This window comes from Liolophura sinensis, chromosome 7, assembly GCF_032854445.1.
Source record: "Liolophura sinensis isolate JHLJ2023 chromosome 7, CUHK_Ljap_v2, whole genome shotgun sequence".
NCBI classification, from domain to species: Eukaryota; Metazoa; Mollusca; class Polyplacophora; order Chitonida; family Chitonidae; genus Liolophura; species Liolophura sinensis.
Genome location: NC_088301.1, coordinates 56,808,809 through 56,820,590, shown reverse-complemented (window position 1 = coordinate 56,820,590; position 11,782 = coordinate 56,808,809). Strand labels below are relative to the sequence as shown.

Genomic DNA, 11,782 nt, shown 5'->3' with positions numbered 1-11,782 from the left:
TTACCAGTATATATGTAATTCTGGCCAAAGGAATATGGCAGTTTTAATTCTGGGCTAAATGCAACTACATGTACCCTGCTTCAAGAAAAACTTTGACTATTCACACCCGTGTAACTTTACCCGTATTCAGTTTGTTGCAAAAAAACCAGGTACTTACTGACTAACATAGCATTCCCAACTGCATGACGACAGCAGTGACATTAGACATATGCAATACCCAAGACAACATATATATTACAATAAATAAGTAACCAATTCACTTCAATATATGCTTTGTAAGCAAGGTATAAGGAAAAAAGATAAAAATAGTCTATCCTAAGTTGATGTTGAGTGTTATAATGTGATACCGTTCCCTTTTCTTACCATAAGAAGTCTTGTCATTGTTTGAGTCAGGTGTGGCGTAGTACAAAAATGTAGAGGAATCGAGATAAGGCTGGGATAGCAGGTGGTTGTTCCTCACCAGGGAGAGTTACTTGGACAACTCGTGTTTGCGTGGCAGTAAAATGTTTAGGAGATAACAGAGGTCATGGACCTATAAGATGAAAGGCTAACACTCCTTACTCCCAGTCTAGAAACCGGACTATATTGGTAAGTGATATTTTTCTTCTCCGGCTAAGTAGTTGTTATAACAAACAAAAGTTACTAATAACAGCAAATACTTTTTAGAACAGACAAAACAGGTGAAATTGAGTGAATGACCAAACATTTTTCTATAGGTCAAGATATACATATATAATAGGCCTATCAATAAAACGTTGGCAAACGTATCCTGTTTACATTAGCCTTGCGCCAGCGTTGAGAATATCTGGGTTCAGTACATCAGAATAAAACAAGCACGATTTTAAGGTGATTTATATGTGCCTAACTTGCTAAATTTATGATGGTCTCCTCCTTGGATGTTATTAGTGCATTTGACAGTGATTGGGGCAGTAGATTTCAGTAAAAGTTGACCTTAAGAAAGTGAATACCCCACACATCTGTAAATTACATCTATGCAATAGTTAATTTGTGTCATGGGTGCTGAATTTACAATACTTGGACACTGTCTGTTTTGCCCACTAAGTTTTACAATAATTAGGTGGGTAGATGGAGGCAAAAATGTTTACTGGACGCACGAAAATACAGGCAACTGGTTATAAAGATGGACGAGAGAGGTGTTATATTCCCTCCACCAAGTTCGCTATTGTTCACCTTTGTTCATGCAGGTACCTACAATGAGGTGCGCCGTGTTGACATTCCTCTGTCTGACCAGCGTGGCTCACGCTGACATCTTGTTGGACATCTGGCATAACATCGAGAAGTCATTGGAGGGCTTCAGAGAGGAGGCCTTGGGATCTGTTTTTAGAAATAGTATCTCCTCTGTTCTTGCACAGTTTGGGAGGAGGGATCTGCCTCACCTGTAAGCAACCATGTTAGGTGGTTTGACATTACACGCCGGTAAAAAAAAAAAAAAAAAACACACACACACACATTTGGTAAGCATAACTTGCAAAATCACAGCACTTTGGAAGCCGTTCTTGTACACAGTGTTTAGACATGAATCGCTTTAGACAAAGATGTTATATATCGAAAAGTCTAAAATGTGTATCTTGCATAAAATGAGAATATCTCACAGAGTAGAGGAAATAAGAATTTACACGAAAACACTGATAATGCCAATTCCCCTCTGACATATCGTCATAACTGATAGCGAAGCGTGCTTAACAAAATGCCTGATTGCTAAGAGTATGGTGTTCAGACAATCGAGGTAAAATTAAGAACAAATTTTTCAATATTCGGGCCCTGAAGAAAAAAGAACTTTTGAATTCGTACATAGGAGCTACACAACATTCTTACATGTACATGTGTACAAAAATACATGTAGTCACGGCATATCGTCACCATTTTGATTATTATGGCGGCCTTCAGACTTTAGGGGACAGACTCGTTGAGCGAATTTCTTCTGATACAACTTACAGAGGCTTAGCACGTAATGTCATGGTCCCAAAGAAATCATCTTATAGTAACTTAGAGCAAGTAAGGTACAGCAGAATTAGATTCTCGATGAACTTCATGAAGTTCAAAATACCTTTTTACACCGTATTAATCCGTAATAAAATTGTCAAAATTTAAATAGCTCAATTTCTAAGAACTTGCATATAGCTGAACAATTTCTCCAAAGTGTGCACGCTACAGTTTTGATCGTACACTTCAACTTCTGTGAGTAAACATTAAACTGTATTGGTAAAGCAAATCACTAGTATAAGCAGGAACTGTACAAAGATTCATAAATGTTAAAGGGGAAATCTTCACAATACCATCCCATACATGTTCCAGGGCCATCAACCTTCACGATGAGGTATTACGGTGGATGCAGGAGGCACACCAACGTGTGGAGCACGAGATCACGGAAATGGAACACGCGGAAAAGCACCCGGATGGAGAGTTTTCCGATCGGGCCCATGAGCTTCTCGAGGCCTTTCAGCAAGCTAAGAAACACGGCAACGTCCAAAAGTTCATAGACGACTACAGCCAGGATATTGTCAAACAGTTTGTTGCAAGTGGGTATAAGGGTATCGATGAGTCAGTGAACCCAGCATGATTTTATGTGAACTGAATCATTTTAACACATATCCTGAACACAACTACGTATTATTAGGCCCTCATGTAGCATATTCTCCAGTTGAAATTTCTGTACTCTCTACACCACTATTTCTCAAAAAAATTTAATTGATAGAATTTCATCACTAACTGTATCGGTGTTCAATAAAAGTTCTCTTCGCTTCATTAACGTCGAAGGCAACAAGGCCTTCTTCAGTCCCACCACATACAAGAGTTACCATTCATGGGATTGACTGCTTCTCTTTGCAAGATTCCGTCGTAATTTCGTACTTTATATACTTTCTTAAGTCTTTGATGATTTGTGTAATACATCATTTTGGGAATTAGCCTTGCGAGTATTGACATTGATGGAAGGTCCAGTTTGGTTGGCGGCTGGCAAACAATTATCGGTTTCAATGCACAGATAATATGGGCTGGTGTTGACATCCTCGGATTCCGAGTCATGTAAACGTATAACATTAAACGTTAAATGTTACAAGAACCATCACCAAAGCTAGATCTGGAACAAATCTATATTTGGGAGAATGCATGGATACCGTGGTTTAAAAACTTTTTCGCGATATTGAAGAGATTCAACGAAAAATACTGTATGAAAACATACACACAGACCCCTGTCTTAAGTCTGCATTGCTCTATCGATTTTAATAAATTACATGTATTTGGAACCAAAATATCCCTTTTTTTCTTGAAATAAAAGAATATGTCCAGTTTGCCGCCTTATTGTTTCAGCTCTACCTGGAAGACTAAAGAGTAGACTGTGGATTCAAACCAATAAAGTAAGTAAGCTATCTCTAGCTGAATTATACACGCACTTCGTGACTTTAATTGGTCAAATAATAAAACCACTACATCCCAAATGAACAAATTAATGAATAAGAATGAAAAAAGATCCACATGGGGCTTTAAATAATGCTATTTTCATTGGCCAAAATGTCACCAACAAACACCAAAAAAGGAGATAAAACAAACGACTTAGTTTCTACAAAAAAATGCATATTCTTCAAACAGGTATTGCGTAAGACCAGGGGTAATGACATCCTCATCCAAATGTTGAAGAACATTACGGTGGCTCACTGGTTTTTTTCGATGCCAGAAATGGAAAGGCTTTTCCTGGTGGCAATGCTGGATGCCGCGGAGCACGGGCATCTTCACGACTTCGTCAAACATCACTCCTTTGATCGTGTTCTAGTCTTCATTGATCGTAAGGCATTTGAATTAAGATCACACGATATATCATAGTGCTTGGTGAAAAGAATTTCGATATTGAAAATGCATTTACAGATTATCTTGTAAGCCCTGTCACTGTCTCAGCCTCTTTTTCTTGTGTTAAAGGTTTTAGAAAAGAGGACAGAAGTCTGTCATATTTCCATTCCTATGCAGGATCGGAAGGGCCAATAATAGACAGTCGTTAAGCCTAGAAATTCAGTATTTCTGGGGAAATTTTAAGACACCAATTTCAATGTATTTGTTTCCACTTGTTATCCTGAAAATTTCAATCATATTTTAATAGCCTTTGTTATCATTTCCAAATTTCGTGCTTTTTTTCACGTCATCCGTTTTAATTTCTCATCTTGTTACAAGCAGCTCAGTCAATGGAATATCAAGAACAGTCTCCCTTATGTATGCTAATATCATAACTGTATATCTTAATAAATTTAAACTTTTGGTTTCATATCGAAATGGATGTGCAGCATTTAGGTTTTAGGAACAATTTCCAGAAGGCATGCAAAATTTGATTTGAATATATCATCTTAGCATTACACCTTTAGCAATAAAGAAAATTGGAATTTAATTCTGATGTTTACAGATTTACCCGACGCCGAGGGACACAAACTCAACCATTACCTGGTGAAGGTAAGCCTAACTCTGCTTTGAGGCTGTAGTTGTTAAACAGTTCTATACATATACACGTACACTTGGACATGTTACGCTTCTTCAGAACCAGATATATCATGAATAGTCCAACCGCTATTTCCATACACATGGCCATCAGGGGAGGGGAGATAATTCTAAACGTAAGGGTACCAGACATGAACAGTTCTCTTCTTCACTTTGATATGTTTTCAAAAGCACCTGGATTTGGAGAACAAGAGCAACCACACGACCAAACCTCAAGTGGCCCCAAAGAGAGACGTGGAGGAGTTTTTGCGGATGTTGAATGAGATATACTCTGAACACATCTACAGTCTGCTGGACAAGGAGGACCGGCTGTTCTTCCTCGAGATGATGGATGCCGCCGAGCACAATACTCTGACCTCTTTCATTGCAGACAACTCCATGGAGAGAGTCCAGAAACTAACCGAAGGTAAACCAGTATTTCCATTATTGTCATTGGGTGGCAATTCACATCTCTCTGATATCCGACTTACTGAAACATAAAATTCCATCTTTCCTTGTGCCCTTGGCTAGCCTTTCATTATTCATTGTTTGACCTTCATCAATCGTGTAATGGTGTAATTGTTCAGTATGAGTCCTGTTATTTTACCTCTACAGCTAGAAAGAGGGAATTTATGATTAAACGTGGTGAATGAAATAACCTGTGAATGGTACTTCAGGGGTTCGGAGGGTTTTTTTTGTTTTTTTGTTGTTTTTTTTTTTTGTTGTTGTTGTTTATTTTTTGGTGGTTTGTTTTTTTGTTGTTTTTTTTTTTTTTTTTGTTTTTTTTTTTAGAATATCTTGATTTCAAAAATGATGAAAAATTATGTTGTGAATTTGTAACAGGTGTCCCAAAGGAAGCTAGCGATAGACTTATGGACTTTGTGACTAAGGTACGTATATTAAAAGGGGAAATTGACTGTTTGTAGAGATGTAAAAACAGTAATCTATATACAGTTCATTTTGCCAACTAAAAAAAAAAAAATCACCTGGATTTTATTCCAGTTCAGATACAGTATATTGCTCGCGGACTGAGCATCCCTGATGTCTGGTCCCTTTGCATTGTTTTCATGTTACTGTATGTTAAATGTGGGGACAACACAGCATTTTGCAGCAACAAATTGCAGTTAACACCACAATCATTATTTTACACGGTTTTGCTTAAGCCATGGTGCTAGGGGGCATTATTACTGTTTAAGCCTGGACATGAACAGTTAGAATAAAACCCTAACCTAGGTAAATTGACAAGAGGCCGTATTTCACGGGTTATGTGTAACTATTTGCCAATAATCACACTGTAGTTACTTGTCTGGTTTTTCTTTCTATGCTGTTGGTATTAATTATACTGGGGGCTCTGTTCTTTTACCATGTGCTGTTTGCTATTTTTAGCGCCTGAAGAATGAGACAAAATCGGATCGCCACCATCATCACGACTTGAGAAATCCCGATATCCTACTCACTATTCTAAAAGATATCCACACAGCAGACATTTTCTTCCACCTGCCGGAACCCGAACGTAAATTCCTGTTGGAATTAATGGACGCGGCAGAGAACAATCACTTGGATGCCTTCGTCGGGAAAGTTGGCCTGCAGAGAGTCAGAAATTTCGTCATACGTGAGTTATATTACTTTCTTCGATCATTTTGTAAACACTTCGAATTATTCAATATACCAATTTTCTATAACCAGTAATGAGAGAAGCATGATCGTGGATTTCAGAAAGACTTTTTATTGCACATAATATGTGACACACAGTAGATTTATACCAAATAAAGAAAGAGGCAGATGACATATACATACGTCAGCCATGTTTGGCCCATAGCATGCAATGAAGCCAGATTCATTGAAACCTACTCTTTCCCTTTTCAGATCTCCCGGAAGATTACCAGAAGGCGATGACGCATTATATTCAAAACGTAAGAATGAGATAGGAATATGTGTGCATGAAATTATGTTGGCTATTTTTTGGACATTTCCATGTTGGAGTAACAATAATTTACTGACGTTGCCTTGCCGTCCGAAACTCTCATTTATCAGTATTATAACTGCAGTGTAATGCCTAAATATATTACCTAAATATACCTAAGCGGGAAACTTGAACCAACACCTGACATGCTTTGGGAAATGGAAATCTTTAGTTCTTCCATGTTTGGCGTGAAGCATAAGGAGAAAGGCCTAGCATTCTTGTACTTCACATACTGTCACTTGTATGGCATTCTGACCTATTGCTATTAATGTATCGACACATATATAGTTTTTAATGAGATTATCCAAAATCCACATATTTAGTGAATGGCTCCACTTTGTTACTTAAGCACTTGCATCACCACATGACAACCACCCCTCCTCCCACGCACCACTCTGCGATAATGCTTACCATACTGAAGGACATCCACACAGCCGCGATTTTCATGGAGCTGCCGACATCAGAACAGAGCCTCGTTCTTCAGCTGTTGGACGCTGGTGAAAATGGCCATATCACCACAGAAGTGTCAAAGATCGGAGGCCACAGACTCAAAACCCTTGCCAATCGTAAGATACTGATATTGTGTCTAAAAGATTTAGGTAAATAAGCTTAAATTTGAAATAGTCTGTTTCATAGAAAAGAGTAAATATACAAAATAAAACTGCCGATGCGATTGGAAAGCTTCTTGAGGAAAATATTTCATGACTTTTCATCATACTTATGTTCTAGGCTAATTTTACCTAAACCTTTAATGTAAGAACTTTTCTTTAAGGCTCGTGTTTATCTGTATGGATCAGTAAGATGCAAAAAGGCGTCTATCTGCATGCCAAAGGAGAGCGCTCCTGTGAGTCGAAACTTGGCATCTCTTTAAGGACAAAAGCAACGTTTTTGTTTTTGTAGGACACATTTGTTAACATACATGCAAGTGTGCATCTGCAAATGAGTAATCAGTGTATCTCCGAATAATAAAGTCATTTTTGATATTCTGTACTTCGAGGAACTCTATGAGGAACATCTGATGAGACAGAATCGGATATCCTTGACCATGACAACATTGTTTGCCTGGAATATAGCATATCAAGAATGGCTTCATTATTTGGAGTTACAGTGATTTTGTTCCATGGAAAACTGGCCTGTGGTTGTACTTCATATAGATATATCATTCTGTGAGCAACGGGTATTGTAAGTCATACACGTTTAGGAATATTTGACATTTCATTTCTAGGGAACTGTACAATGTAATTAATGCATGATGCAGCATGTCGTGTCCAGTGTTTATCGATTTCTTTCTACAAATATCACTGAAAATGGACTGGCAATAGATTTACAAGGCCTTTCATTTTTTAAAATTTTGACTGTTTGTGCAATCGTATATTTTTGCAATGTTTGCAGATTTGCCGTCACCGTACAAGGAGCAACTTACAACATACGTCGTTCAAGTATGTATATCTGCATTTAGCTCAATTGTCTAGAAGAATATCAGGCAAAAATAATCTTTTGATTCTTATTACTGGTGGTTCTCAAACTGAGTTAACACTTTTTGTCCACAAGGAAACAAGAAAATGCCAAGCTGAATTATATGTCATCTACTGTATACGTTGAATTCTGCGTATGTTCTATAATGCCTTAATTGTTAAGTGTTGTCATTGTTCTGGTTCTCGTGGACATTTTAGCACCTGAATGCAGAGAAGACAACCACAGCACCACAGGTGGCAGTCCGAAAGACTTCGGATTCCGGTGTCGTTGAGTATGGTATGACAAACGAACAGAGGCTTTTCTATAACCAGCTCAAACATGCCGCCGAGAACGAAGATCTTAAAGCATTCATTAGGAAGGTGGGCGTTGCTAGAGTCATCAAATTTCTAGAAGGTACGTTTTAATTTATTCACAAACTATATGAAGCCCCACGCATCTATCGGTTAATGAAAACAAACCTGCATGTATATTGTTACAAAACATTATATTTACTTGATTAATTGGATATCTCTTTCATGAGAGTTCGTTCTCTTTAAATATACGCTGTCCATATGAATAAAATAAATATACCAGTTGACATGACTGATAGAGAATAATATTTGATATGAAAGCTTCCCCTTAATTTTGACCATGCCCAAAACCGAAATACGACTGCGTGTCCAATAATATCCTAATGCTATACTTCTATATATATACTTCTTTTTTGCTTTATGCGTTTGTGCCATTGGACAGGTTTGACGGACCCTTTTTCTCAGTTGCTACAACAGCTGATTACCAGGGTATGTATATGGATAGTAAAATATGTGTCCGGGATGTGAAGGTTTATCACAAGCATATACAATCATGCATGTAACGGTCATTGGAAAACATAGAAAACATTTCTCTCACTCTAAAAAAATGTGGTATGAGTTACATAACTTGAAAACGATTTGGCGTTAATCTCTTATGTCTCTGTTATATATGGTGTTGTTTCAGGAGTTGGCAGAAGAAGACAAGGTGGTGAGTCCATGATCTTAACATTTCAACCACTCTGAGCAAACTGTTTTCAGTTGATTTTCGCGGGATGAAATAAGATGCACGCACATTGCAAAAGCACCATGACGATAACCACACTCAGATTTTCAGCTCTCTTCACCATCATTTTCATTCACAATAACAAGCCTTTTAGTACACTAAAAAAAAAATAATCTGTTAAATTTAACAGAAAGTCTGTTTTCTGAGTGATGTTAGAACGTATTCTGTTATAACAGCCGATTATTCTGTAAATATAACACACATATTGCATTAATTCAATTTAAAGAGTCTATTCCACAAACAGAATATTATGTTGAATATGACAGAACATTGTGTTCTAACAGAATACATTATAGCATAACTCAGACAACACACTTTCTGGTAAGCTTAGATTATTTTTTGAGTGTACCATTGCCACGCGCCTCCGATAACATTTCTGGGGCTATGAACATATCATTATAATCAACTTTATATGCTAGACATTCTAGTGGATTATATATCTATATTCTATACATGGTCAACTCCACTGTGGTATATGGGTCCGTATTTTCAGTTCGAAATCATTTTCCAACAATTCCGTGAACCTATGTTGTCCAGATTAAACCGCTCACACCTAAACTGAAGAAACGTGCGCACGGTCACGGCCACGAGACCATACACCAGTCTGTTCATCATATAGGCCAGCACCTTACGGAGAACCACGGGCACTATAGCCAAGATCACCACAAGTTCTACGAGGACTTGAAACACGCCATAGAGCACCATCAACTCAAGGCCTTCCTCGAGCACGTTGGCACGGACACTCTGTACGCGTTCCTCGACGGTAAGTTTTCGATGACTTTTTTTAGGCCACTAAACCCATCAGCTAAGCCACAGATCCTATACTACATGTACATGCTGGCGTGCCTACAGTTAAACCAAAGCAAACCTGGAGAAAAAAAAACACGACTAACGATTTACGTCACCCTGACGTCAAAGTTTTCCCATGCACAAAGCTATATTAATTCCCTTAAAGTCATCGTAATTAAAGCATGTGAACATCCATTAAAAGACAAATCACTTCTACAAAACATATTTTGCGCAGCCTGTACTCGTCCGTGTTCGTCCTTTTTCTTGGCTGAAGAATTAGTGGTACGTGCATGGTGCTGTAACTTTCACCACGCATTCTGTTTTGTCCTTTTCAGCCATACCGCAAAACTATACCGAAAGCTTGGAGTCTCATATCCTTGTGGTAAGTCCATAATTCATCGTCTTAAAACACATACCATGCTTCATGCTGGGATATGTTAAAGATAAAGAAAACACTAAGGGGATGTTTATGTCAGATGAAAGATCATAGAACACTGCGCATCAAGATGGTCCGCTTTAAATTTTTTTTTTAAGAAGTTTTGTAATCTAGTAAAATGCATTTGAAATTTTGGATTATACGGTTGCCTTTTCTGACCACACAGGACTATAAATTTCATCATTCAAAATGCATCTCCATATAGATCTATGAATGCAATCGCCCCACGGATGTTTTAAAACCATTTCACTCGGTCGCAAAAATTTTTAAAAAGTAAATCGGGGAAAACTGTTTTCCTGGACAGTGTTTAATGGTCTGCCCATATACCTCAGTTTGGTGTTTTCTTTAACGTTAATGTATTCATAAACATATATTAATAGTGAGATGTCAAGATGTGAATTTATCAACAGTATCAAATTGCACATAAATTCCAATACACTGTTTGCTTGTAAATCTTGCTTTACCGTCTTCTAATGCTCGGTTGCAGGAGCTCGAAATGGAGGACCACGTGCATACATAAAGGGTAGATAAAGTCTGTTTCATATCAGGTTAGCATTGCATAGATTTTATGTCGTTTTGTTATAGTTCAGGTACTTATGTTAGTTAGCTATGCCAAAGTCCACAACAGAAGAAAGAACGACAATCATTTTGACAATGCATAGAAGGGCGGAAATTGTAACTTTATCTATAGCCTCATGTTGAAACCATGTATACCAAGCTTCAGTCCAATACAATGAACCGCTTTGAAAAGAAGTAGTCCAGAAAACTGTTTAAACCCAAAAGTTGACAACAACGGTAATACTTTTGATAACGATGGCGAAAATTCGGAGTTGATCTGTAACGTTGTACGAAGTGACAATTAAATTCAAGCTTGTAATACTCTTGGTTTCAGAATGATGTACTGTGGCCAATTTAGCCTTCCGGGTTCTCAAGACTCCGCTCTGTACAATGATAAGAAATAAAGTTACATAGCTCTTTGCGCACATCACCTGTGTATTCAAAAGTCATTCTAACTTTAATTTGATTCCTAACATCTATCGTGTCTAATGGCCATGATACGGAGTGTTTTCGTCATAGCTCTCCTCAAGCATCATATCTACTGGTTGTTTAATTTTACAACCAATGTTCGAACTTTTTGAAAAGAAACCTGTTGGTTTTATGGGATTCCTGTTTAAAGTGGCTAAGCCGGAGAAAAAAAGCCATATTTTCTCAATTTACCAAGAATAGCTCAAATTATTGCCTTTCAGTAAAAATCAGACTCTTACCTGTACTATTTATTGTTTTCAAATGATTTTTACTTTGAATAGGTTGCGATGTGATCAGCTTTATAAATCTTAGGAACTTTATAACAGATATTGAACTCTAACACGTGCCCAGACGAGGTCAATATGAACGGTAACACATGTGCAGACGAGGTTAATATGAACGGTAACACGTGTCCAAGCGAGGTTAATACTTTCTGAAAGGTAATTGTTTAGGCTACCTTAAAATAGTAACAAAAACTGGACTGCTTTTGCATTGATCGACGTTGTGACGAAATTTTCTGTTATAGCCTCTTTAGCGCC

General features: G+C 37.6%; 1 protein-coding gene across 1 annotated transcript; it reads left to right on the top strand.

Annotated features, from left to right (window-relative positions):
- The first annotated feature begins 546 nt into the window (after positions 1-546).
- LOC135471559 (uncharacterized) lies at positions 547-11,418 on the top strand. Its single transcript, XM_064750836.1, has 19 exons — positions 547-588; positions 1,206-1,399; positions 2,317-2,540; positions 3,331-3,377; positions 3,610-3,802; positions 4,409-4,455; positions 4,672-4,906; positions 5,323-5,369; positions 5,866-6,091; positions 6,346-6,392; positions 6,792-7,008; positions 7,835-7,881; positions 8,116-8,311; positions 8,651-8,697; positions 8,894-8,917; positions 9,530-9,755; positions 10,117-10,163; positions 10,705-10,765; positions 11,110-11,418. Exons 2-18 carry the CDS (start codon positions 1,215-1,217, stop codon positions 10,735-10,737), a joined length of 2,088 nt encoding a protein of 695 aa, XP_064606906.1. The 5' UTR covers positions 547-588; positions 1,206-1,214; the 3' UTR covers positions 10,738-10,765; positions 11,110-11,418.
- The last annotated feature ends 364 nt before the right edge of the window (positions 11,419-11,782 follow it).

Excerpts from the sequence above, each read along its gene's own strand:
- LOC135471559 (XM_064750836.1), top strand. The coding sequence starts at position 1,215 with ATGAGGTGCGCCGTGTTGACATTCCTCTGTCTGACCAGCGTGGCTCAC. Across the intron at positions 6,393-6,791 it reads TGACGCATTATATTCAAAAC|CACTTGCATCACCACATGAC; the intron begins GTAAGAATGAGA and ends TTGTTACTTAAG. Across the intron at positions 8,312-8,650 it reads AGTCATCAAATTTCTAGAAG|GTTTGACGGACCCTTTTTCT; the intron begins GTACGTTTTAAT and ends GCCATTGGACAG.